The sequence below is a fragment of the Dipodomys ordii genome, unplaced genomic scaffold (assembly GCF_000151885.1).
Source record: "Dipodomys ordii isolate 6190 unplaced genomic scaffold, Dord_2.0 Scaffold25, whole genome shotgun sequence".
NCBI lineage: Eukaryota > Metazoa > Chordata > Mammalia > Rodentia > Heteromyidae > Dipodomys > Dipodomys ordii.
In genome coordinates, this window is record NW_012267241.1 from 533825 (window position 1) to 561779 (window position 27955).

The 27955-nt window shown below is 38.2% G+C and overlaps 1 protein-coding gene across 2 annotated transcripts in view; it reads right to left on the bottom strand.

The window, feature by feature from the left end:
• LOC105984667 (chromosome unknown open reading frame, human C18orf25) overlaps positions 1 to 27955 on the bottom strand; it is a 96935-nt gene that overhangs the window by 34990 nt on the left and 33990 nt on the right. For both annotated transcript variants that reach the window (XM_013014933.1, XM_013014932.1), the window contains exon 2: positions 16676 to 17456. In XM_013014933.1, coding sequence (XP_012870387.1) covers positions 16676 to 17390 — 715 coding nt within the window. In that variant the 5' untranslated portion in view covers positions 17391 to 17456. The remainder of the gene's footprint in view (positions 1 to 16675; positions 17457 to 27955) is intronic.

Consider the following 27955-nt stretch of genomic DNA (forward strand, 5'->3'; position numbering starts at 1 on the left):
AAGAAAAAAAGCCAGAAGTGGTGCTGTGGCTCAAGTGGTAGAGTGCTAGCCTTGAGCTGAAGAGCTGAGGGACAGTGCCCAGGCCCAGAGTTCAGGCCCTATGATCAGACCCCCCCCAAAAAAAATAAATAAATAAAAATTAAAATAAATAAAAAAGATGATGAACATGGCCAAAGTAATTAGTATGAAAACAGAGTAATAAAACACGTTTGGTACTAACTCATATTGTTTCGAGAACAGTAAGCGAATGTGAAAGAGGGGGTTAGATTGACTGGTACACATTTAGATATGTGTTGAAATGTCACAATAAAATTCCCTTTATACAACTAATGTATAAAAAAGGTATAAATTATAAGTAATATTAATTTAGGGTCTTATGTTCAAGAAAAGACTTCATAGTTTATTTTTTCATTAACAAGTAGACTTAGATTTTTTTTTTTTTTTTTTGGCCATGAAGCCTGCTCTGAGCTGGGTGCTGTCCCTCAGCTCTTCAGCTCAAGGCTAGCACTCTACCACTTGAGCCACAGCACCACTTCCAGCTTTTTCTGTTTATGTGGTGCTAAGGAATCGAACCCAGGGCCTCATGCATGCAAGGAAAGCATTCTACCACTGAGCCACCTTCCCAGCCCTGGACTTAGATTTTGCATACAGCTCTTATGCAATAAATTATGTGTAAATCAACGATATTTATACCCACAAACCTTTGCTGTTTAATCTATGTTATGTAATAAAATAATAAAGCAAAATAAATTAGTTCTCACCTATTCTTTGATTTCGTCTGCTAGTTAAAATTTTTAAGTGCACACTATTTAATTTTTTAAGAAATGTGTTTATTGGGACTGGGAAGGTGGCTCAGTGGTAGAGTGCTTGCCTTGCATGCATGAGGCATGGGTTCATTCCTCAGCACCACATAAACAAAAAAAGCAGGAAGTGGTGTTGTGGCTCTGGTAAGTGCTAGTCTTGAGCTAAAGAGCTGAAGGATAGCACCCAGGCCCAGAGTTCAAGCCCCATAACTGACAAAAAAAAAAAAAAAAAGAAAGAAAAGGAAAAGGAAAAGAAGTAAAAAAATAGATTCATCATAATTCATTTTTTTTGGAGGGGAGGGGTTCTAGAGATGGAACTCTGGGCATTCTGAGCTCCTTGTGCTCTACAAACGTGAGCCACAGATCCACTTTTGGCTTTTTCTGTGATTAATTAAAGATAATAGTGTCAGGACTTTTCTGCCCCATCTGGCTTCAAACCACAATCCTCAGATCTCAGCCTCCTGAGTAGCCAGATTATAGGTGTGAGCCACCAATGCACAGATATATGTGGGTATCTTTATCCCTAACTTTAGAAAATGAATGAGTATCAATAGCCTGAATTTGTTAGAAATTATAGGAGCATCTGACATAGTTATCTGCCTTCAACCACTTGATACAAATAACATTAATGAAAATCAGAATTACTTCAGAATTCTAATGATGGGTATGCATGTCCAAATACACACATCCCTGAGATTAGACACAACTGTTACTTGAAAACAACCACAAGAATCCAGATGAGCTTCTAAACTAGAAAAAATCAAATATTGATTTTAACTTCACTATTTGTTTTCTAAATTAAAAGTTTAAGGTTTTGATTATTTCATTTCAATTATACACATAAAATACACATTGATAAAGAGTCATTATTATCTATTAAGTGACTCAACCAGATCATTCTAATCTGCTGGTTAAACTCTCTTTAAGATGAAGGGCAGTGTCAGTGGCTCATGCCTATAATCCTAGATACTCAGGAGGCAGAGATCTGAGGATCCAAAGCCAACCAAGGTAGAAAAGTCCATGAGACTCTTATCTCCAATAAAACACTAGAAAATTGCTGTAGCTCAAGTGGCAGAGGGCTCACCTTGAGCTAAAGAATGCAGGGACAGTGCCCAAGCCCAGAGTCCAAGCCCTACAACCGAGGGAAAAAAACAAAATCTCTTAAGATGATTAAGTATTTAATGTCCTAGAACACTAAACTGGCACAAAGTGGGCAGAAAACAGGCTGCAGACTGATTACTGAAAATATATCCAAGTTTATTTTTTTTGTTAATACTCAGTAATTTTTAAATAAAATTACTTTTTTTAAAATCTATAGCTTAAAAAAATATGTAGCTTAGTCCTTTTAATTTTCACTACCATGAAAAAAGCCAAAAATAAAAATTATGATAAACAAAAATTCTATATGCTCTTATTCAGAGAGATGAAATAGTCTACATAAAAGATTTAACTCTAGGGGCTGGGAAAGTGGCTCAGTGGTAGAGCGCTTGCCTTGCATGCCTGAGGCCCTGGGTTCAATTCCCCAGCACCACATAAGCAAAAAGAAAAAAGCCGGAAGTGGCGCTGAGGCTCAAGTGGTAGAGCGCTAGCCTTGAGCTGAAGAGCTGAGGGACAGCACCCAGGCCCAGAGTTCAGGCCCCACGACCGACAGACCCAAAAATAAAAAAAGATTTAACTCTAGCCAAGTGCTGGTGACTCATTCCTGTAATCCTAGCTACTCAGAAGGCTGAGATCTAAGGATCATGGTTCAAAGCCAGCCTGGGCAGAAAAGTCCCCGTGAGTCTTTTTTTTTTGCCAATCCTGGGCCTTAGACTTAGCCTGGGCACTGTCCCTGAGCTTCTTTGCTCAAGGCTAGCCCTCTACCACTTGAGCCACAGCACCACTTCCAGCTTTTTCTATTTGTGTGATATTGAGAAATTGAACCCAGGGTTTCACGCATGCTAGGCAAGCACTCTACCACTAAGCCACATCCCTAGCACTACCCCCCTTGAGAGTCTTATCTCCAATTAACCACTCAAAAACCAGAAGTGGCACTGTGGCTCAAGTAGTAGAACACTAGCCTTGAGTACAAAGTGGCTCAGAGACAACACCCAGATCCTGAATTCAAGCCCCACAACTGACAAAATAAACAACAACAAAAAAGATTTAATACTTAAGTATTGAAGCCATGTCTAGATTAGTGTTGTAGGTTGAAAATGTTTCCAGCCAGTATCAGCCCTTTACAGACAACAAATAAATTGAAATAGGGTACAGTATATCCTTCCTAAAATTCTTGGACAATAATGGTAGTTCAAAGGAAACAGGCACTTAAAAACTATATAAAAATATCATCATATGATCCTAAAGTAATTTTCACTTACTAGTATTGTACTTGTAATCTCAGGAATATAAACATGTCAGTAGAGAATAATTCAATAACCCACTGTACATAATACAAAAGAAAATTTTAAATTGTCTAAGAGAGATGTTCTCATTTTAAAGCAGAATCTATTTTCAAAACAATGATCCTGAAATCCTTGAAACAGTAACATATTAGCTTCAAGGCACTGAGAAAATAAAAATGTTGGGAGAAAGCAAGGGAAAGGGTGACATTGTCCAAAAGGAACTGTATCACCTCTGTATATCACCTTTATCATTTATAATACTTTTTTTGGATGGGGGGGAAGGGGAGTCGTGGGCCTGAATTCTGGACCTGGGTGCTGTTCCTCAGCTCTTCAGCTCAAGATTAGCGCTCTACTACTTGAGCTACAATGCCACTTTGGGCTTTTTCTGCTTTTGTGGAGGAATCAAACCCAGGGCCTCATGCATGAAAGACAAGCGCTCTATCACTGAGCCACCTTCCCAGCCCCTAAAAATATTTTAAAGAATAAAAGAAAATGAAAACCCTTAGTTTCCTGTTCCTTCCTTTCCCCTCTCCCCATTCTAATCCCCTCTTCTTTCTTTGTCTCTCAATGAGAACTACAGTTCTAAGCCAGTTCCAGCAGAAAAGTCTACAGGATTTTTTTCCTCCAAAATAACCAGCCAGACTAAAGGAATGGCTCACGTGGTGGAGTGGCAATTGAGCAAGCAAGCCAAACAAGCAAGAAGCCCTAAGTTGGTTTTTTTTTCAGGATATGTTTAGTGTACTAAATTTTTAATCATAACACAAAAAAAGAATACTATTAAGTATGTGAAACTTTATGCATGCATTTAAAACTCATTAACATACTGGAATTAAGATTTCTGTCTAAAAGTCTACTTCTAGTAAACTCTGTGATCCCATGATAAAGGTAAAGAGAATAAACTTCCACTGAAAACACTTTAAAGATCATAGGTTTGTAAAAATGTAGTCAAACACCTGTAATCCTAGCTAACTCAGGAGGCTGAGATCTGAGGATTGTAGTTTGAAGCCAGCATGGGCAGGAAAGTCCATGACACTATTCTGTCCCATTAACCATGAAAACACCTTAAGAGAAGGTGTGGCTCAAGTGGTAGAGCACCTGCTTTGAACAAAAGGAGCAGCAACCAGGCCCTGAATTCAAGCACTAGTACCAGCACATACACACACAAAAATTCATGCAGTCATCCACAACTCTTCCTATTTTTCTATTGATATAAAACCATGTATGTGGGCTGGGAAGGTGGCTCAGTGGTAGAGTGCTTGCCTTACATGCCTGAGGCCCTGGGTTCGATTCCTCAGCACCACATAAGCAAAAAGAAAAAACCCGGAAGTGGCGCTGTGGCTCAAATGGTAGAGTGCTAGCCTTGAGCTGAAGAGCTGAGGGACAGCGCACAGGCCCAGAGCTCAGGCCCCACGAACGGACCCCCAAAAAAAAAACATGTATGTATGCATTTTTATGTGTTTATGTACATATATACACAAATATATGCACATGCATGTACCTACATACACATAAAACATTCCTATATACTTTATGGTAAAAATTCTTGGGGTTCAAACACATCTCTACTGGTTAAATATACAGTTCAAAAAACTTGACAATCATTATGTAGTAAGAGAGGCCATCAGTCTGATTCATCAAAGTACATTTGTGTATGTATAGATAGGCATATAAATATGTATAAATATATACACACATATATACAAAAACACACGTATGTGTAATTTGGCTGGCTTTATTTTGTTTCTCTTTTTGGAACCAGATATCACTACGTAGCCCAGGATGACCTGGAACTCATGGGCCCGTCTCAGCCTCTTTAAGTGTTAGGATTACAGGTACATAACACGCTATGCCCAGACAAGTTACCAAAACATATTTTTTAACAAGATTGAAAACATTAATGAGTCTTCCCCCAAAATTAACTCCCAAGTGTTACAAATCAAGTGTTGACAGAAAAAAAATCACTACTTTTCCATTTGAAACTTCTTAGAAAAGAGGAAAGTTCAACTGTCTATTATGGTTTAATTGCAAATTCCAAATATTTAGACACAAAACTTAATTAAAAAAAAAAAAGGTTGGGCACTGGTGGCTCACACCTGTAATCTTAGCTACTCAGGAGGTTGAGATCTGAGGATCACAGTTCAAAGCCAGCCCAGGCAGGAAAGTCCGTGAGACTCTTACCTCCAATTAACCACCAGAAAACCAGAAGTGACTCTGTGGCTCAAGTGGTAGAACACTTGCCTTAAGCTAAAGAGCGCAGGGACAGTGCCCAAGCCCAGAGTTCAAACCCCACGACCGACCAAAAACAAAAACAAAAAACAGTAGTGTGATGAAATCTCCCACCATCTAGTTCCCTTGTAAATCATTTCCTTTGTTCAAAGTATCCACATTATATATGCTACCTGACACCTAGAACCTCTGGTTCATCAGATTGAGTTTCAGTATCACAGAGGTTTTGTTCAAATAATCCTTACATAATAGCCCAACTCTGTGGCAATGCCTACATCATTTACCTCCCTTTATCTCATCATGGAGGCACTATAGCATTTCATATCATCACAAAAGGGTGAATATAACACAATAAGGTATTTTGAGAGAACTCACTCATATACCTTCTATTAGAGTGTAATTCTTCTGTTTTATTGTTGTTAATCTCTTACTGTACCCAATTTATAAAATAAACTTTAGAATAGGGATCTATGTACAGAAAAAGAAAGTCTAAAGCTATGTGTCAGTGGCTTGCACTTGTAATCCTAGCTACTCAAGAGACTGAGAGCCAGAGGGTTGCAATTTGAAGTCACACCAGGCAAAAAAATGGCAAAACTCCATATTCCAAACAAACCAGCAAAACACCAGATAAGAAACATGAGTCAAATGGTTCAGTGTCAGAGGAATAAAAAAGCCTAGCAATCAGGGTCCTGAATTCAAACCCTGGTACTGGCAAAAAGAAAAGAAAAAAGAAAGAGAGACAAAGAGAGACAGGGATAAGCAAAGAGGGAACAGACAAGAGATAGAGAAGAATAGTTTAATATACATCTTCTGGTATTTACCTGGGGGGGGGGGTCTTAAAACACATCCACTGCCAATAAAGGGGAAACCATTATACTATTTTTCTCGTGAATGAAATCAAACTGCAGCCTAATCAGCTTTCCCCTACACCAAAGTTGGCACAGAGTAAATATTTCCTCAAGAAAATCATATATTCTGGGCTGGGAAGGTGGCTCAGTGGTAGAGCGCTTGCCTTGCATGCCTGAGGCCCTGGGTTTGATTCTTCAGCACCACATAAGCAAAAAGAAAAAAGCTGGAAGTGGCACTGTGACTCAGGTGGTAGAGCACTAGCCTTGAGCTGAAGAGCTGAGGGACAGTGCCCAGGCCCAGAGTTCAGGCCCCACAACCTGACCAAAAAGAAAGAAAATCATATATTCTTCCTATATATGCTATTTAATATTATAAATAACAATAAATAAATTAGTTGACTGAATGACATAGAAAATTATATTAAAATGTTCATGCAGTACATCTACTCATGATCTTCATAGGGGAATTACATGATTTAAATCAGAAGGGAGTCAACAAAACTTTTGGAGAATAAATGCTAAGAGATTAACTTGTTGCCTATTAAGATTTACTAAATTTTCTCTTTTTTTTTTTTTTTTTTGCAGGTCCTGGAGCTTGGACTCAAGAGCCTAGGCACTGTACTTGAGCCTCTCTGTGCTCAAGGCTAGCACTCTACCATTTGAGCCACAGCACCACTTCTGGCTTTTTCTGTTTATGTGATGCTGAGGAATCAAACCCAGGGCTTCATGCATTGTGATGCTGAGGAATCAAACCCAGGGCTTCATGCATGCTAGGCTAAGCCACATTCCCAGCCCCTAAATTCTCAATTTTTAATTTTACTTATATTTTTGTCATGAAAAAAAATGAAGCAATGGTAACTGAAAATCTGTTAGGTCCTTGGGAATTCTAATGCATTGGCAACATTTCCACAAGTCATGTAAGAATCAACAAAGGAAACTGGGAGCAGATAGCTCATGCCTGTAATCCTAGCTACTCAGGAGGCTGAGATCTGAGGACTGCAGTTCAAAGCCATCCTGGGTAGGAAAGTCTATGAAACTCTTATCTCCAAATAACCACCAGAAAACCAGAAGTAGCACTGTGGCTCAAGTAGTAGAGCACTTACCTTGAGCTGAAGAGCTGAGGGACAGTGCTCAGGCCCATAGTTCAAGCCCCACAACCAACAAAAAAAAAAAAAAGGAATCAACAAAGGCTTGCTGTGGCAGTGCTTGGGAATCAGGCACATAAGCAACTGGTTGGGTAATAGGAGAAATTCTTTGGCTAACTAATCACATTTTAGATCCCCTGGTTCCACCAGTGTCAGGATGAGTTAAGTTTTCCCATTCATACACAGACTTCTCTGACTATATATCTCAGAAAAAGTTTATCACACAGACTTCAACAGCCCTGTCAAGTAATCTTGAAATTTCTCTGGGCATTCCTTCAGAACCCCCAGCACAACTGAAGCCAGCTTAAAAGACAGAGGCCATTTGATAAATATTCATTCAGAAAAGTATTTTTATTAAAACATGCATACTCAGGAAAATGGCAAAAACATTGCTAAGACTGATAGGTACAGAATTGATATTCAACATTTAAATTCTTCCACCAAACAAAAGTAAGCTATTCAAAGACTAAACAACTAATATGATATTATTACCCTTTCACAGCTTCAATGAATCTGCCTCTACCTTACTGGTTTCAGCCTTTGCTGAACACAGAACCTGGAGTAGTCTTAACAATAATGAAAAATCAATGGTTTATAAAGCAAAAGGCCATGGGTTCAAAGGCTATCCTTCCAGGGAGGGGATACAAAACAAAACAAAAACCCAGGGTAATTTCAAGGCATCAAGGTTTTTTAAATACTTTGTTTTAAAGTTCAGATATTTTAATATACAGCCTTGAGAACCTTGAATATTTTAACTGCTTTGATTTAAAAATTCTAAAAGATTAATTCAGCAACTGATCAGTAATCATTACATAATAATTCTCAGCTGACTGATTCTCATCAAAAGCTCTAAATTTATACTTTGAGATTTAAATTTAGAAATATAGAGATTCCAAGTCAGCCCAGGCAGAAAAGTCTACTAGACTCCATCTCAACAGAAGAGACAAGAAATACACACCTATTGTTGTCCGGAAGTTAAAAAAAAAAAAAAAGAGTACAGTGATTCAGGTAGCTCGAGGCAGGAAGTAAAACCCTATCTCAAAAACAACCAGTGGAGCTGGGCACTAGTGGCTCATACCTGTAATCTAGCTACTCAGGAGACTGAGATCTGAGGATCCTAGTTTAAAGCTAGTCTGGGCAAACAAATCCAAGAGACTCTTATCTCCAATTAACTAGCAAAAAATTAAAAATAAATAAAAAATAAAAACAAAACAGTAAATGGAGCTGTAGTTCAAGTGGTAGAGTGCCTGCTTTGAGCATAGAGCAAAGCAACAGAACAAAACCCTAAATTGAAACCTCAATACCACCTCCTCTCCCCAAAATAGCTCCATGTTAAAAAAAAAAAATACTATGGAAAACAATATAAAGGATGTATGGAATCTAAGTATATCTCTGGGTCAGCTTTATACAAACCCCAGTCTGTATAAACCTCAGTACCCCTATATGCTATGTCATTAAAAAATGATTCTGTGGTAAAATGTGGGATATGCTACACATTATATATTTTCCCTGTGGAAAAAAACATTAATGGCTTTAAGCTGTCTTTGCAGTCATGAAAATTGTTTACACATAATACAGGATAATTCCAAATGTGAATATGCAGACAGCTATTATAATATCCAGTACAAGAGTATTTTCAAAGGACTCCAGTTTAGGATCTGATCCTGTATACATGTACTGTTTATCATGGTACTAGATCATCTTTGGTTTGGGCCTTTAACAAAGTAATAATATTATGCTCTTCATTCTCAGGGACCTATTAAATATATTATCTCCTCAGACCACTCTTGACTATACCATCTAAAATAACTTTTATACCCCAATCCCAGTCGCCTTTATCTCCTACATGCTGCTTTATTATTATTCCTATCATATATTTCTACCTGGTAGCAAAGATAAATTCATCTACTGTTTGTCTCCTCATGAAAGATTAAGTTTTACAAGAGAAGAGATATTCACTACTGCATCTCCAATACTACATACAAATTGCATAAATACTTGATGAATAAGTGGTTGTATAATCAGTCAATCTTAGCCGATACCATCTACCTTTGTCAGAAAGTCTTATAGAACAGTATTATGAATTGCTCTATCATAATTATCCCAGGGTATGTACCTCATGGCTCACTTTATACTATATAAAGGCAGTTTATGAAGATACAAAAGAATGTCTCATTATCAAGAATAGCTGTAGACACTGAGCTGGGATTGAGCACCCACCTGCCTGGCAAACATGAAGCCCAGAGTTCAAACACAGTATCCCACAAATAAAAGAAAGCTGCAGTTACTAAGAATCTATGCCTAAAAAGTACCTATTTTGGCTCAATTCTACCTATTAATTTTTTTTTAAAAATCTCATGAACAAAGACCCATTTCACTTTAATTTTACCTTATTCCCTTTTTTCAGGCTACTCTTTCCTGTTCATTTTCTTTTTTTTTTTTAAAAGATAATTTCATTATATGTAGAGATCTTCAAGAGAGACATCCTTTTCCCTGGTGTAGTATGTTTATCTTAAGGAAAAGTCAAACTACATAGAATATCTATATTATGTTTTGGTCTTTGCTATGAAGCCCAAGCTGGCCTTCCTGGTTCAGCCTCTCAAGAAGCTGAAATTACACACACTACCATGCCAGGCCAAAACAGAATTTAAAGACAGTCAAACTTTAAGCCTCATTATATGTGCTATGTAAATACAAGTATAGGACAAAAAAATCAGATGGTAACTTTGATTTGCTTTAAATTCTGGTATTACTAATTTCTCAATGAATACAAAACCAGGCATTTAAAAGGTGAATTCAAGAGCAGGTGCTGGTGGCTCACACTCGTAATCCTAGCTACTCAAGAGGCTGAGATCTGAGGATCATGGTTTGAAGACAGCCTGCGCAGGAAAAATCCAAGACTCTTATCTCCAATTAACCACAAAGCTGGAAGTGGATCTGTGGCTTAAGTGGTAGAGAACCAGGCTTGAGCAAAAGAGCTCAGGTTCAGTGCCCAGGAGCCAAGTTCAAGCCTCAACACCAACATACAAAAAAAGTGAATTCAGAAAATAATATGAGAAAATTTATGTTGAGAGCAGTCAGACAAAATGCAGCCACATATCACAGTAAACACTGAAAAGCAAGGTATTAATGTGGCCTTAATAATAGGATACAATTACACATTTTCAAACCCTATAGGAGTTAGGATAACAGCAAACCATAACAATAAATGACTACTCTAGGGTGATAATGACCTATCATTATAGGTTTATCATTGTAAAAAAAATGTACACTTGAGTGCAGGATGCTGATAGTCAGAGGCTGAATATAGAGACAAAGGTATATGAAAAATTTGCTCAATTTTTCTATGAATCCAAAACTGGTCTAAAACAATAAAGCATATTAGACAACAACACCAGGGATTACATTTTCATTTTAAACACAGACAGGTCTGTTTATTAACCCTAAAATATATCCTATGTTGAGAAAAAGACATATCAAAAGCAAAGCTTATGCTTCTGCATATACAAAGTTAATATAGGCACTCACTTAAGAAAATAAGCTAGAAAAAGCAGGCTGAAAATACCTTGGTTTTTTAACATGGGAAATTGCCACAGATACCCGTAAGACTTCAAGGCTTGTAAATTTAACACCCAGATATAACATACAAAAAAAAGCACATTTAGCCAACATATGCTTTTAAAATAATCAGTTAAATGGAATTAAGAGGTGTTCATGCTTGTTCATTACCGTAGGACTGTGCATATTGTATAAATAATATGATTTCTAAAAACTAGATGCCATTATTTAGAACTTGATATCCATTAGTAGTAAAAGCACTCAAATGACCCACACTGCCAGTTTCATAATTTTTATCTAGAGACTTAACATATTTCTTCTCTCTCTCTCCCTCTCCCTTTTGAAACTGAGTCTTTCTATATTACTTAGGATAGCCTGAAGTCTAAGGCTGAAAAGTCCCCTGCTTCAGCTTTACAAGGAGCTGTGTCTATAAAGAAATGCCACAGAGTCCCAGTTCACGTATCACTTAACTGAGTAGTACATAGCCCTGGCTGTTCACTGTCATCATCCGAGGAGCTTTAAAAAATACTGATGGCAAAGCCAGGTGCCAGTGGCTCATGCCTGTAACCTTAGCTACTCAGGAAGCTGAGATCTGAAGATCGCAGTTCAAAGTCAGCCTGGGCAGGAAAATCCATGAGACTTTAATCTCCAATTAACACTCAGTAAACCAAAGTGGTGCTGTGGCTCAAAGTGATACAGCACTAGCCTTCAAGCAAAAGAGCTCATGGACAGCACCCAGGCTGAATTCAAACCCTATTACTGACCAAGAAAAAAAAAAAAAAAAAGCTGATGACAAGGATGGTATCCCTAAAATTTTGTATTAATCAGGCTAAATGAAACCTGGGCATCAGAAGTTTGGAATGATTTTTAAATATATAGCTAGATTTAAAACTGCACAAAATTTATCTGCCTGGCTTACATTCACAACGCTGAAATAGTTTTTACCTAACTGCTCTGCTTCAATGCTATCAGTATATTGAGGGGTTCTTCTAAATACCAAAATATAACCATTCCAAAAGGGCAGACATAGGGCATTTATCCACTAAGAGTATCACTTCATATTCAACCCCGTGGGGATCAATTTCTGTGCTTCATGACATTCTCAATGTGAGCTAAGGGGATTAGTTTACTCTTAGTCCCCACTGTTTAAATTAATATTAAAGCTTTCCTAAACAATGAAATCGCCAATAGGCTAAGAATTCACAAATTAAAAGGGAAAAAATCATGTGCCAGAAAGAAAATGTGCAAAGAATATGATAAACTGCATACTGAAAGAATATAAATGGCCAAACATGATTTTTGAAATTCACTAGTGATCAAATGTACTTATTGCCTTACTTAAGTAACTGTAACCCCTCTGTACATTACTTTGACAATTAAAAAAAAATTTTTAAGTAATCTTAACATATAATTCTTTCCCCAAATCAGCAACACAGGGTCATGCCTATGAGGTTGAAACCACGGTTCAAAGCCAGCACTGGCAGGAAAGTCTGTTAAGACTCTCATCTCCGATTAACTACCCCCCCCCAAAAAAAAAAGCCAAAGTGGGGCTGTGGCTTAAGTGATAAAATGCTAGCTTTGAGCAAAAAAGGCTCAAGAACAGTGCGCAGGCCAAGTTCAAGCTCCAGAACTGACACAAAAGAAAACCCAGCCATAATAGAACTAATGTACACATAAATAAACCCTTAAACTCCTGAAATAAACAATAGATTTTTTTAAGTAGTACAGTGGTATACTGTCAAGACCTCTAAGAGTTCTTACCCTTTCTAATAATATAAATGTAAAATAAAAATGTCAAATGACCAACATTAGAGGAGCTGTTTTTAGTTTAAGCCATCAAAATGAGAATCCTAGAGATTATTTACTGTTTTGGTTAAAAACTCTAAGAAAGTCAGAAAAATACCCAGTAAGACATATTTCATGGGAGGCAACATATTCAAATGTTAACAATACTACTTTTTAAATGTTTTGCTGTTTTGTTTTGAATTAGGCATTGACATCTCATGCCTTGTAAACCTCACTATTCAGGAGACTGAGATGTAGAAAATCACAGTTCAAAGCCAGCCCAGGCCAAGAAGTCCACAAGACTCCATCTCCAAATAACCAGCAAAAAGCCAAGCCGGACGTGTGGTTCAAGTGGCAGAAGTTGTGGGGGAGAGAAGGTATTGTTGTTTTTAATTTCCACAAGAATCCCACCAAGTATAATCATCTCTACTGCTGGGGTGAAAAAACTGTGAGATAAGATAACTTGTGATGGGGCTGGGAAGGTGGCTCAGTGGTAGAGCGCCTGCCTTGCATGCCTGAGGCCCTGGGTTCAATTCCTCAGCACCACATAAGCAAAAAGAAAAAAGCCAGAAGTGGTGCTGTGGCTCAAGTGGTAGAGCGCTAGCCTTGAGCTGAAGAGCTGAGGGACAGTGCCCAGGCCCAGAGTTCAGGCCCCACAACCGGACCCCCCCCCAAAAAAGATAACTTGTGATGATGCATTTCAGTTCATAAATATTTATGGTGAATAATGAGGGTTGAGACGATGGTCTCAGTGAGGCTGGGCTGATAACCACATCAGATGGATCGAAAATTCAGGTGACCTTTGAAAGCTGTGCTCAACACTTCCTGAAACTCTCAAAAAAGAAAAAGAAAAAAAAGGCAAACCAGCTGTTGCATATTGTTTTAAAGGACCTCAGTCTGAATAGGTCATTTATATGGCAGACAATCAGAGCACACAAAAGCAGGCTATCACAGTCAAGATGAAATAAAGCTACCTGAGTGAGGTTCACTGTATGCTATAAAAAAGTTAGTTTCTGGAAAAACTTTTTTTTACCATCTATGTTTCACTGATATACATGTCTGTTTAGCAAATTCTTGAACTGAATGAAATCTAATGCTCATTATTCATATTAACTAAAATCAAAATCCCACAGCAAATTTTACAGAGCTAATTTTACAGAATACTTTTTACAGAGAAACTGGCCCCTCAATGAAAATTAGCGCTCCAATCATAAATTGCAAATATAAAGCATACAACCTATGGAGATATTCAATAAAATACTTGCATACTAATGATAACCACCAGATAGTATTTTTACATTAATTCACTATAAATACTATAAGTTTACTATAAAATATTCTCTTTGTTCATCTCTAAGTCCTCAAATCAAAGTCTGCCAGGATTATCTTGGTATGTACCTCCAAATACTTAAAACATCCATATAGTTCCAAAGCTTCAAGAAGAAAATGGTATAGTGATAATACTATGCTGCTTGTCAATTGATTAAAAAAAAAAACTTCAGAAATATCTGTTGCTTAAGACATCAAAATAAATTAGTAAACATAATCATGCACTGTATTGGTCTGCATCATTATTTGCACTCCTTAAAAGAAAATACACTGAGTGTTAACTAACTTGGAGTAAAGTACATTCAGGATAACTCTTTCAATATTTAAGCTGTTGCCAAACAAAAGTTTATAAATAAAGCTTTTTCTGAATTACTAAATTGGTTGTACCTTGATGAATCAGTATAATAAGAATCTCAGTTTTTACTTCGCCACTTGGTTTCCATTCTGTGTAAACAGCTGGAGATTCTCTTAGGCACATCCAGTTTAAGTTCATCTGAATGTCCATGTTGTTGCACTCAAGTCAGTTCATAATACAACTTTTCAACAACTGCTGTTTCTATAAGGGTGTATGTGCCTCCCCTCTTGCCCAAAGTCATAATGGGACCCAGAAAATTAAAGTAAACATGATTGTTATATTCAAAACACATGTCACAACTTTTCAGACATAACAATATGGATAGTTGACCTGAAATTCCTAATACTTTAACTCTAGGTTGTTCCATATTTGCTGCTTTGAATAATTATTACAACATTCACATCTGTCTTGTCCAAATGGCACCTCCACAAACAGCATAGTTCAGAGGCCTTATCTTACACTAGCATCTGATTCTGTATCATTACCTCAGAAACAGCTACATACTTTCAAAAGTCAAAATCATATTAGGTAGTATAAAAAATAGAAACTAAATTATAGATTCAGATTAATTTACTTTGGTGTTCAATTTATATACAATTCGTAACAGATGAGAAACAGAACACTGATGTTTCCGAAGTATTAAACAATAGTCAAGGTGGTAAAATATAAACAAAGCACAAAAACCGATATATGTAAGCCAAATAGGGAGAGTGTGCATAGACACTTCTTATGTCACCTCTACAATGGAATTCTCTATCTTTAAAGAGAATTTTGTTTATACACACTTTCCCTTTCCACAAAAAGGCAAAGTGTTCAAGTGGTGAACACTATTTAATACGTAGAATTAAGTACGTTATCAAGAAGTCCATCATATCTTGATTAATAAATAAGAACAGGGTATAAGAACACAAGAACAATTTACAACTGTTAATAAGGCTTAAAAAATACTAACCATAAAACTGAAATATACCTAGAACCTGCCTTAGAACAATTCCAAAGTCTGCTTCTCTCATAAATAAATTCTCTCCTAATAATTGCAAAGGAATTCAATAGTTATTACATCAGCAAAAAGTATATCTAAAGACTTCTGAAACTCAAATTTAATATACTGATGAGACTTTTATTATAAGTTAAACATCCTTAATATTTTTTAAAAATCATTCTTGTTACTGAGTTTTTCTTCATTTGGTTTAATTAACCAATATGATTTGTCTCAAATTATCTTGTTATATCAGCAATATGCTGTTTTATGTGTAGAAACAGAAATTTTCAGAAAACTAGGGGAGAGGAAAGACGATAGTGAGCTATAAAAATTTAGAAAACCAAAAACTTCCTCCTCTTTAATACAGCAATATACAATGTTGTCATAATCTATTAAACATCAGGTGGTTTGCAAAACCTTCCTCATCATGTCTTCAATAATGAGACCTCACCACTTAAGAGCCATTTTTCTTCTGCTATGAATCTGAAGACTGCCTTTGCAGTATTACAGTGTCAGATGTAATATTAAGGGGAAAGCAGGTATACCCAACATCTAATAAATACACTATTCTCATACCAGTGAGAGCTAGAACAAGCAAATTTCAGACAATTCTAAAGCTTAGGGGACATAAAGAAGAACTTTGGGGGGAAAATTCTTTCCAATGTAACAATTTAGGATTAAAAAATATGCAATAATGGTAACTATCTTATCATTCATTGAATTGTGTGGGAAACTCAACTGTTTTAAGAAGAATAATTATTAGGAAGCTTTAATAAAAGATAGAAAGTGTTATTTCAGACACCAGAAGCTTAAGTGCAGAGGCCATATGATAAAGCAAGGTGCCTATTCCTGAGGAAAACATACTTAATGCTGAACAGTAAATATTAAATTTAAGCAGTGCTACAAAGGCAATATACGGGAAGTTCAGGAAATGTTACAAAGAAAAGAGACTTGTGAGAAATTCCATTACTTAAAAATAATACTGCCCCTATTATTAACCACTTATTTTATTTGCTTTTTGTTTTTTGTGTTGTTGTTTTTGTTTTTTGCTGATGTGCTAAAGTGCACTGGAAACTTTAGAACACATTTTATTTTTTGTTTTGAATTATTCGTGTCTAGTTTATAGACTGCAGTCTTCAAATTTATATACAGAGCTGCAGGTCTCCTGGATTTTTTTCCAAGTGTCACTCATCTAACTGAACCTGTCAGCTGAGAAATGCTATCCGATGCTTTACAGTCAGTTTAAAAAACATCCTCTACCTGGTATCTCTGCAGTGATTGTCTTGCTGCTCCCTGAAACCTCTTCATCATCATCTGATGAGCTTGTGCTTGAGTCACAAGTCAGGTCACTATCACTGGTACTACTGTCCTGTAGCAGATTGTACTTCTTCCTTGCAGCAGCCTCCCGCTTTTGCCTCAGTAGTCTGATCCTCTCCTTGTGCTTTTGGCTCCGATGACCTTTAACTTTGGCAACTCGGCCATTCTGTTTATCGCTGGATTGCCGATTTTTCTTAGCAGCCATAGTAGATGTTTCACTTTCAGAACGGGACCGCCTAGACTTGCGCCCAACTGTGGCACCAGATACTCCTGAAGGGTCTCCTTCTACTGCTGTTTCTGTTTGGGAGGGTTCATTCTCTTCTGCAGAAGACAAAGTATCTGAATCAGCAAGGTGACCACTAGAGGAAGGGGAAAGCATGCAATGATTAGAGGAGTCACTCTCATAGACTCGGCCAGTTGTCGGCTTGTCGCTCTCTGTGGATGCTAACTGAGACTCAGAAGAGTCCCTTCTCAGTTCCATCAACAAGCAGGGCATTGAAGAAAGAACTGTAGAATCTGCTACACCATCTTTCTGAACTTGGGATTCCAGTTCTACAGATCCATCTTCTTCCTTGGCTGTCTCTTGTTCAGAGGTTTTTGGTGGGACTTCAGACTCAATGAGTTCTTCAACTTTTCCCACTGCCTCCTCCATCTTCATTTCAGAATTTCACATTAAATCATGGAGCAGAGTCTAGGAAACGGTATCAAGGATGCAACTGGAATCCTGTATGAAAACACATGGTATCAATGAACAGAAATGGAAGATTATTTAATTAACACAACAGACCAACTTTTCTAAGGGAGTGACAAAGGTTACTGCTATGTGGCTTAGTGGTTGAGTGCTTGGCTAGCAAGCATGAAGCCCTGAGTCTGATGCCTCATTAACACATAAACAGAAAAAGCCAGAAGTAGAGCTGTGGCTAAAGTGGTAGCGTGCTAGCCTTGAGCAAAAGAAGCTCAGGGACCGTCTCTGGCCCTGAGTTCAAGCCTCAGGACTTGGTAGGGGGGAGGAGAAGAGACTACAAATTCAAAGGATTTATCAAATCCTAGCAGACTTCACTATCAAAAATGGCACAATATTATTTTTCTTTTACTAAACTTGCAAACCCAGCAAGTAACCAAGTAAAAGATTTTGAAGTTTACAACTTGAAACACAGCTAAAGAGGTAGCTCAGCAGAAGAGCACTTGTTTTAGACAAAAAAGGCTTTGGGGTTCAATCTTCAGTACCAGTAAAAATAAAGACTAGTTTAAATAAAGTACTCAAGAAAGGAATCTCCAAAAACATTATTTTAGTTAAGATGTATGCTTGATTTTAATACAAATGAAAAGAATGCCTCAAAGAAAAAGTCAATGGGAAAAAAATCAGAAATCAGTGGATAGGAGTAAATTAATCTTTACAACCCTACTTTCCAACCCTGCCAGAGTATAATACTCAGTATTTCATTTGCCTGAGGAAAGACTGCAAGGGTAGAGGTTTTTTGTTTGTTTTTTTGTGGTTTTTTTGGGGTCCAGTGGTGGGGCCTGAACTCGGCCTGGACGCTGTCCCTCAGCTCTTCAGCTCAAGGTTAGCGCTCTACCACTTGAGCCACAGCGCCACTTCCGGCTTTTTTCTTTTTGCTTATGTGGTGCTGAGGAATCGAACCCAGGGCCTCATGCTTACAAGGCAAGCACTCTACCACTGAGCCACCTTCCCAGCTCCCAGGGTAGAGGTTTTATACCCTGGTTTTATGAAACTTTGGGGGATGTGAAGTCTTGGTTCTAATACTCTAAAATATTCCTCTCACATGAAAAAAAAAAAAAAAGAAACTAGTCAACAAGGGTGACATTGTCTAAAAGGAAATATACTCGTTACCTGACTTATGTTACCTCTCTTATATTACCTTTTTAATAACAATTTAAAAATAAAAACTTTAAAAAAAGAATATAAAAAGATTACAGGTGGGCTGGGAAGGTGGCTCAGTGGTAGAGTGCTTGCCTTGCATGCATGAGGCCCTGAGTCCGACACCTCAGTACCTCATAACCAGAAAAAGCCAGAAGTGGCACTGTGGCTCAAGTGGTAGAGCACTACTAGCCTTGAGCTGAAGGACAGCACCCAGGCCCAGAGTACAGGCCCCACAACCAACCCCCCCACCCAAAAAAAAAAAATCACAATAATTATATGGATCAAATCTGTTGTTCCCTAAAAAGCAGCTGCTAAACAAGGAAACTAAGAGAAAGACCAGTGAGATGTTGGTGGCACAAGCCTGTAATCCTAGTACTTGGGTGGCTGAAGCAGGAGTATCCTGAGCTCAAAGTCACCCTGAGCTACTTAAATCTATCTCAGAGAAAAGACAGGCAGGCACCAGTGGCTCAGACCTGTAATACTAGCTACTCACTAGGTTGAGATCTCAAGATCATGGTTTGAAGCCAGCCTAGGTAGGAAAGTCTGTGAGATATGAGACTCTTATCTCCAACTAACCACCAAAAAAGAACAAAAAAAAAACCAGAAGTAGATCTATGGCTCAAGTAGCAGAACTCTAGCCTTGAGCAAAACCAAAAACAACAAGGAAAAAAAACTTTGCTGTTTAGTCTTTCCTAGTTCCTATATCCCTCTCACCGAGCAGATTATATATATATAAAGTGCAAAATGTGTATCAGATTTTTTTCTAAAGAGTTTTTCATAAAGCAGACTTTTCTGTATTGATAAAGTACTTGAACTGTGTTTTACTGGCTATTATGAAACAACATTTTGCACTTTATATGCTGAATTTAGAACCTGACATCCTAACCTTAACTATGAGAGATGTAACTCCAATCATGAGAACAGAACATAATCTTTAACCACAAGTTTGTGATCTTAACAGTACAAACTTTATAAGCTTACTCTGGGCCTGGTCTCTGGGCCTCAGCTCAAGGCTAGCACTCTACCACTTGAGCCACAGCACCACTTCCAGTTTTCCGGTGGTTAACTGAGATCAGAATATCACAGAGTCTCCTGCCGGGGCTGGCTTTGAACCACAATCCTCAGATCTGAGCCTTCTGAGTAGGTAGGATTACAGGCTTGAGCCACTGGCACCCAACTAAGCTTATGATTTTAAGAGAATGCTAAGTATGTGCAAGGCAAATCAAATTCTCTTCCTCTGCCTGTGATATTACAGAAGGCAAGGACCATGTCCCTCAAGACACACACACAAGCATTAATTCATTGGTAGACTGGTGAGCTGCAATATAGCATCTCTATTAGTTGTCTTGACCAAGTTATCTAACAGTTCAATCTATGGTAGACAGAAATTAGAAAATACCTGAAAAAAAAATCCATTCACTGAACTAACATGACAAGTCTACTTTTTGTTTAACGTGAACACAAACAGTCTATATATCTAGATTTTGTTCTTCATAACTTTGTTCTCAATTGCTGATAATTTCCTTAATACAATCATGAAAAACAGGCACTGGAACATTTATTAATTTAAAACTTTCCTATATATAATCTATTTTATAAGAATATTTGTAGCATTACTAATATTTTAGTTGAATGAAAATAAGCATAAAGTTTTTCTTAACACAGGTCCAAAAGGAATGCAGTACTTCTGAAAGCCAACAGAGGGAGGAATAAATTAAAAGTGTCATAAAGTATGCTCAGTCTTCTATTGAGAACCAATTTATATATTCTAGAATAAAGGTGTTTTTCTTAAAGTTGAAATAGCTGGGGCTGGGAATGTGGCTTAGTGATAGAGTGTTTAGCTACCAAGCATGAGGCCTGGGATTGATTCTTTGGTAGCACATAAAAAAAAATAATAATAATTTTTTTTACGTTGAAATAGCTGAGATATATACTCAAAAGTAATCTCAATTATAAAATATCTAATTTCTCAAAGGCAGTGGCACTAAACCTTTTCAACATAATAAATAAATTCACGGCCTCTTTCTTCAAGCTTCTGATGAAGCTAAGGCCACACTGGGGCGAAGCCTTTAGTCATCTGAAACTGGCACCATTGCCATCAGCACAGTCCCACATTTGTACAAAACACAGACTCATCTCTAAGGTCACCTACATCTACTCTTCTCATTCTCCAGAATCAGGTACTCTGCATGGAAAATAAGAGTGATACCCTTATTAAAGCAGCTGGTATAAATTTTGAGCCTTTTGATACTGGCCAATAACATTGAGAACCTCATCAACTGTGAAGGGGCTGTTGGATCTGCTCTTGTAGTTGGCCTGCCACTAGGCCAGCAGGAGGCTCTGACCTCTTGAGAAGAAAGAAAGAAGAATCTAAGGAGTGTAATGATGACATGGGCTTTGGTCTTTTTGACTAATCCTCTTTTGCGTCACAGTCAATAAAAAGCTGAAATCTGGGGGCTGGGAATGTGGCATGGTGGTAGAGTGTGTGCCTAGAATGCATGAAGCGTTGGGTTCAATTCTTCAGTAACACATAAACAGAAAAGGCCAGAAGTGGCACTGTGGTTCAAGTGGTAGAGTGCTACCCTTGAGCAAAAGAAGCTCAGGGACAGTGCCCTGGCCAAAAAAAAAGCTGAAATCTGGGGTTCAGTAGAAGAGCACTTGTCTAGTAAGTACAAGACCCTTAGAACCACACACACACACAAAAAAAAAAAGTGAAATCTTAAAAAATTGTTTAGAGCCAAGCGCCGGTGGCTCACACCTGTAATCCTAGTTACTCAGGAGGCTGAGATCTGAGGATCACAGTTCAAAGCCAGCCCAGGCAAGAAAGTCTGTGAAACTCTACCACTGGAGCCACAGCGCCACTTTCAGCTTTTTCTGCTTATGGGTGCTGAGGAATCGAACCCAGGGCCTCATGCATGCGAGGCAAGCACTCTACCACTGAGCTACCTTCCCACCCCGTCCTTGAAACTTTTTTTTGGGGGGGTGGGGGGTGGGGAGTCCAGTCGTGGGGCCTGACCTCTGGGCCTGGGCACTGTCCCTCAAGGCTAGCGTTCTACCACTTGAGCCACAGCGCCACTTCCGGCTTTTTTCTTTTTGCTTATGTGGTGCTGAGGAATTGAACCCAGGGCCTCATGCACGCACGGCAAGCGCTCTACCACTGAGCCACCTTCCCAGCTCCTGTCCCTGAAACTCTTATCTCCAATAAACCACCAGAAAACCGGAAGTGGCTCAAGGCTAGCACTCTACCACTTGAGCTGAAGAGCTGAGGGACAGCGCACAGGCCCACGGTTCAAGCCCCATGACCAATAAAAAAATAAAAAAGATTGCTTAGATTAACTAATCTTACTTCTTCAGGAAATAAACTGCATGGACAGCACAAATTAATCTGCACTGCTTTTGGTTTTTATGGTGGGGGGTACGCGCACGCACATGCCTACACATGTACACACCAGTCCTTCAAATCAATCACAAAATACTTGAATCAACCATGAATAGAACCAGTCGGTTTATCAGAGTATCCCTATACAATGTAGCTCTTAAGAGTTGGTGGACCAACTGGGTGATCCCAGCCACCTCTGCCCTGATGGTGGCTCTGATATATTGCTTCTATATGGCAGAAAACTGACTTCCTCTAGATGCTGAGGAAGAAGAGACCATCTTGGCTGAGGGAGAAAAAAAGCCAGTGTTAATCACTTCCCTTGACAAAACGTTTCACCTGAAAAAGTAACTTCAACAGGTCTACTTCTCTCCTTCCACATTCTAAACAGAACAAAAAGAACTGTCTACTACTCTACCTTTCAGATATGCCTTTTTATTCATCAACTTTATTTATTTACTTACTTACTTATTTGGGTCCAGTCATGGGGCCTGAACTCTGGTTCTGGGCACTATCCCTCAGCTCTTCAGCTCAAGGCTAGTGCTCTACCACTTGAGACACCTTCCCAGACCATCATCAACTTTATTTTGATGTTTCTTCACTACATAATTTACTTATTGTAAGCATAATCTTTAAAAAAATATATCTGGCTTTTAAAACATAAATAAAAAATGTGCAAATTATCAAGAAACTAACCCCTCCCAAACAATATACATTACTAAATGGACAGGGAGCTAAAAGGAGACTTCTCAGAAGAAGAGGTAAGAATGGCAAAGAAACACATGAGGAAATGCTCATCATCGTGTCCCTAAAGGAAATGCAAATCAAAACAACGCTGAGATACTATCTTACCCCAGTTAGACTGGCCAACATTTTGAATTCTAATAACAAATGCTAGCAGGGATTGTGGGAAAAAGGAACCCTACTGCACTGCCGGTGGAAATGTAATCTAGTATAACCACTCTGGAAAGCAGTCTGGAAGTTTCTCAAAAAAACAAAACATATAAAAACTACAACCCAGTCATACCACTCCTAGGTACCTACCCTGCGCATCACAAGCCAGGATATAATGACATCTGAACATCCATATTTATTATGATTCTATTCACAATAGTCAAGATATGGAAACAATCCAGATGCCCCACAATAGATGAATGGATCCAAAAAATGTGGTACCTACATATAATGGAATTTTACACAGCCATTAGAAAGAATAAAATAAGCCAGGCACCATTGGCTCACGCATATAATCCTAGCTACACAGGAGGCTGAGATCTGAGGATCACAGTTCAAGGCCAGCCTGGGCAAGAAAGTCTGAGAGACTCATCTCCAATTAACCACCAGAAAATCCGAAGTGGCGCTGTGGCTCAAATGATAGAGCACTAGCCTTGAGCTGAAGAGCTAAGGAATAGCACGCAGGCCCAGAGTTCAAGCCCCACAAAAGAAAGAGAGAGAGAGAGAAAGAAAGAAAGAGACAGAGAGACAGAAAGAAAGAAAGAAAGAAAGAAAGAAAGAAAGAAAGAAAGAAAGAAAGAAAGAAAGAAAGAAAGAAAGAAAGAGACAGAGACAGAAAGAAAAAGAAAGAAAGAAAGAAAGAAAGAAAGAAAGAAAGAAAGAAAGAAAGAAAGAAAGGAAGAAAGAAAGGAAGGAAGGAAGAAAGAAAGAAAGGAAGGAAGGAAGGAAGGAAGGATTTCATTTGCAGGGAAATGGAATGAAGAAGAACAAGTCATGTTATGTAAGCCAAGATCAGAGAGACAAATGGTACACATTCTCCCTGGTAAGTGGATGTTAAAATGCAATCTCTAGTGAGACCAAAAAAGGGACAGTCCTAGGAAAGAATCACAAATACAATACCCAAGCACATCTTCATATTTATATAAAATAATATATATTGAAATGAACTCCAAATATATGGAAACAAAGGACTTTTGTCTTAGTATTTTTTTCTTTTTTTTTAATGACTGTATTCTTTACCTTATGTACAGTATACTCACATGAACATCTGTGGGAGGGTAGGAGAGGACACAAAATCAGAAGAAAAACAGAAAAAGTACAGCGGCAAAGCACACTGGCTACACTGGTCACTGATGAAAGTGAACTATGCAACTCATAGGTGGAGAGAGGAGGGAGGGAGAGGAAGAGATGAGTGAACAGATGACACTACTTGAAAGGAAATGTACTTAATACCTGATATATGTAATGATAACCCCACTACATATCACCACTAAAACAACAATAAATTAAAGGGGGGAAAAAAAAAGAATGAGCAAATTAGTTGGGCACTAGTGGCTCACATCTGTAATCCTAACTACCCAGGAGGCAGATCTGAGGATCAGAGTTCAAAGCCTGCTTGGGCAATAAAGCCAATGGAACTCCTACGTCTAATATACCACAAAAAAAACAAAAACAAAAACAAAACAGGAAGTGAATCTGGGGCTCAATGGTAGAGCATGAGCCTTGAGCAAATGAGCTCAGGGACAGTGCCCAGGCCCTGAGGTCAAGCCCCAGTACTGACACACAAAAAAAGAATGAGAAACCTTTTTGTATAATAATATGGAGCAATTCTGAACCTCTTCCCAAAAAAGTCTTTTGTTGCAGGAAGGCAGTACTAAGGACTGAACTCAGGGCCCCCCTTCTTGCTAGATACTTATTCTACCACCATTCAATTTGTTTTACATACAGGGTCTTACACTTTTTCCCAGGTCGGCCTCTGGCTACCATCCTCTTACTTCTACTTCCTAAATAGTAAGGATTCCACCTAGGCTTCATCATCATATCTGGCTTATTTTCTGAGATAGGGTCTGGCCAGGGTTGACCTCAAACGACAATCCTCTTATCTCTTCCTAAGAAAATTTAAATGAACAAAAAAGGCATAATATTTTATGTAAGTAAAGGCAATAATGTAATTATAAATAAATGAATACAAAAATAATGAGTTCCTTTATATAAAGCATAGAATCTGAAGGATAGTTACAAATAGTAATACCAGGGCTAGGAAGTTGGCTCAGTGGTAGAATGCTTGCCTTGCATGCATGAGGTACTGGGTTCAACTCCTTGGCACCACATAAGCAGAAAAAAGCTGGAAATGGCACTGTGGCTCAAGTAGTAGAACACTAGCCTTGAGCTGAAGAGCTGAGGGACAGATAGCGCCAGAACCAGAGTTCATCCTCCACAACTGACCAACAAAAAGAAAAGAAAAGAAAAGAAAGAAAAAAATGGTAATACCAGTTGCCTTGAGAAAGGAAAAATGAATGAGGAAATACAAGACTTGATATTATGTGTAGTTTTATACTTCTTGAATTTTCAATCATATACAAGAATTCTTTCAAAATTCTATGTAAAGTCTTCTAAAGACTGTACTGTTATATTTAAGTTCATTTTAGTTCCGTGAATTCTACTAGGCTTTCCCTCACAGGAGAATTTTATTATAATTAAATATTAGTGGGTAAAGTCATAAGTCATAGGAAGTTAAAAATCCAAGTTCTAACAAAACTCTCTGTAGTGGCATCAAAAGAAAATTACCTAAACACAGGATGAAAAGATGTCATACTTAAAGCTTAATCTTTATAAGTAACAAGGTTATTTACTACACTTACTGGATTTGGTGGAGAAGGAGTTACATAAAGATCATCACACAGTAGAAAATGTTAAAAATTGTTGTGAATGATATGTAAGGGATAAAAGGCTCTCAATCTTCTGGATTAATATTCACAGTGAATTTACAGTAAAGTACCAAATATGCAACATCTATTAGAACCACATTCTCTTCCATGCTGCTTTCTCCTCCAATCTAAAAGCAGACCCTTCCTATGTGGTATTACAAATACACAGCTCATGCTACTCTCACCTCCCTGTAACTTGGCATTACTTTGGCTTTCACAACCTCTTACACTCAACTGGATCAATCACTCATCCATTTCTAATATCCTCCTCCTGTCTACTATCTTGCCTCATATCTCTATCTAGATATTATTCTCTTATTTCACAGGATACTTTACCACTTCATTGTCAGATTCAAAACCAGTTACTGGACCAGCCCAGTCTCACCACACCAATGGGTCAAAATGAGTTACCTGGTGGAACAAGTGACTCCAGATTAGGGTCTCTTGGACCATGGTATGACACAGCTATTAATGAAGACATAAGAAGTCTATTTGCTACTCTTTATATAGAAGACTCCACTACAAAGGCCCCAGAGCAGCATTCATTAAATTCTTTTGCTACAGTGGTTTTGGATAACAGAATATTTCATGATTACTTACTTGCTAGCTGAACAAGGTAGAGTCTGTGCTATTGGTGACACTACGTAATGTACCTCAATAAATTCCTCTGGGTAAGTTGAAACCCAATTATACAAATTAAGGGAACAAGCCACAAGGTTACAACAGCCCCTCTCAGTCATTGGATTTGTTTAGTTAGTTGCTTTTAGGCCTAGGTTTCTGGCACAAAAATAATTATTATATTATTACTAATAATTGTGCTCTGTATTATCCTTTTTAAACTTTGTACCTATTGTATTTCTGAGAAAGTACAATTATTAACAGAGTAATGTTGGCTCAACATTTTACAATGATAGCCTAGCCTATAAAACAGACAAAATTAAATGTGACAGTGAAATACTGAAAGCTGTGCTGCTGGAATTCTGCTCAAATGTGGCTATACATGTCTGGGGGTCTTTTCCTTCTCAGTGGTCTGAACTTCACAGGTAGCTAAGACTGGCCTAGAACTCATGATCCTTCTTCCTCAGCCTTCCAAATGCTGGATTACTAGGCATACCACTACCTATGGCATATAGAGAATTTTAATGTCAATTATTAATTACTTCCCCCAATGTGAAATCAGAGCAAAAGAACAGGTTCATCCTGCCTTCCAAATAATCAAATCTAATCTCAAAATGGCTGATAAGTAAACAGAGATCTTCATCAAAAGGGAAAATATGCTAGGTTATCAGTATCATAATGGAATCACTCATGTGAGGCCACGAGGAAAATGCTTCATATATGTGTCTGTGACGAGCCCTCACACATGTCATCTTTTGTATATATTGACAGAACAATGCAAGGAATCCCAGTGTTACCCCATCAGAACTTTCAGACTTTAAACTGTGAACTAAATAATTCTTTTTCTTAAGACATATATTAGATGGGCTGGGATGTAGCTCAGTGGCAAAGCACTTGCCTAGCAAGCGCAACGTCCTGGGTTCGATCCCCAGTACCAAAAAAGAAAAGACAAAAAAAATACAGTTAAAAAAAAAAAAGACATATACTAGAAATTTTATTAAACTGATACAAAGCTGACTGATACAGATATTGATGAGACTGATCAGAGGATCAGGTGTGAAACAATATTAGTAATTTGAAAAAAAACTAGGGAAGTACAGTATATGATTTCCAGACAACAGTGAGGACTCAGTCTACGAGTTGTCACAATCTTAAAGACTGGTACATGTTGATGTGTTTTCTAAGTATAGTTCTATGAATCCTAGTGCAGAGGTGATGAATTTGTATTTAACTAAAACTACTTTTTTGTTGAGCAAGAATAACAAAGGAGAGGGGGGACCAAGATGGCAACGGGGCAGTAGGGAAACGCCACAGCTCTCTCCAACCAAAAAGAGAGTTCGAGTTCCAAAGCTTAATCTCCCCAAGAGACCGACAACAACAAAAAGACGAACACTCAGAGAAAAACCAGAGGTGGAAAATAACAAAAAAAGAAAGAGAGGAAAAGAAGAATTTCAAAACAGAGAAGAGCGAAGACCCCTCCCCCAACCTTTACTGGCCACGCGGCAGTGTGCCAAGCCGCCAGCCAGCCGGCCGGCGGGGGCTGCCAGAGCCCCAGAGACACAGGGGGCCGCTTGCAGATCACCAGGTACCGGTTCGCAGAACAGCGGATTGCCAGGAACAGAGAAACCTACCAGCCGGGATTCTCCACGAGGATCCCACCCCCACCCCTCACTCTCCACCGGAGC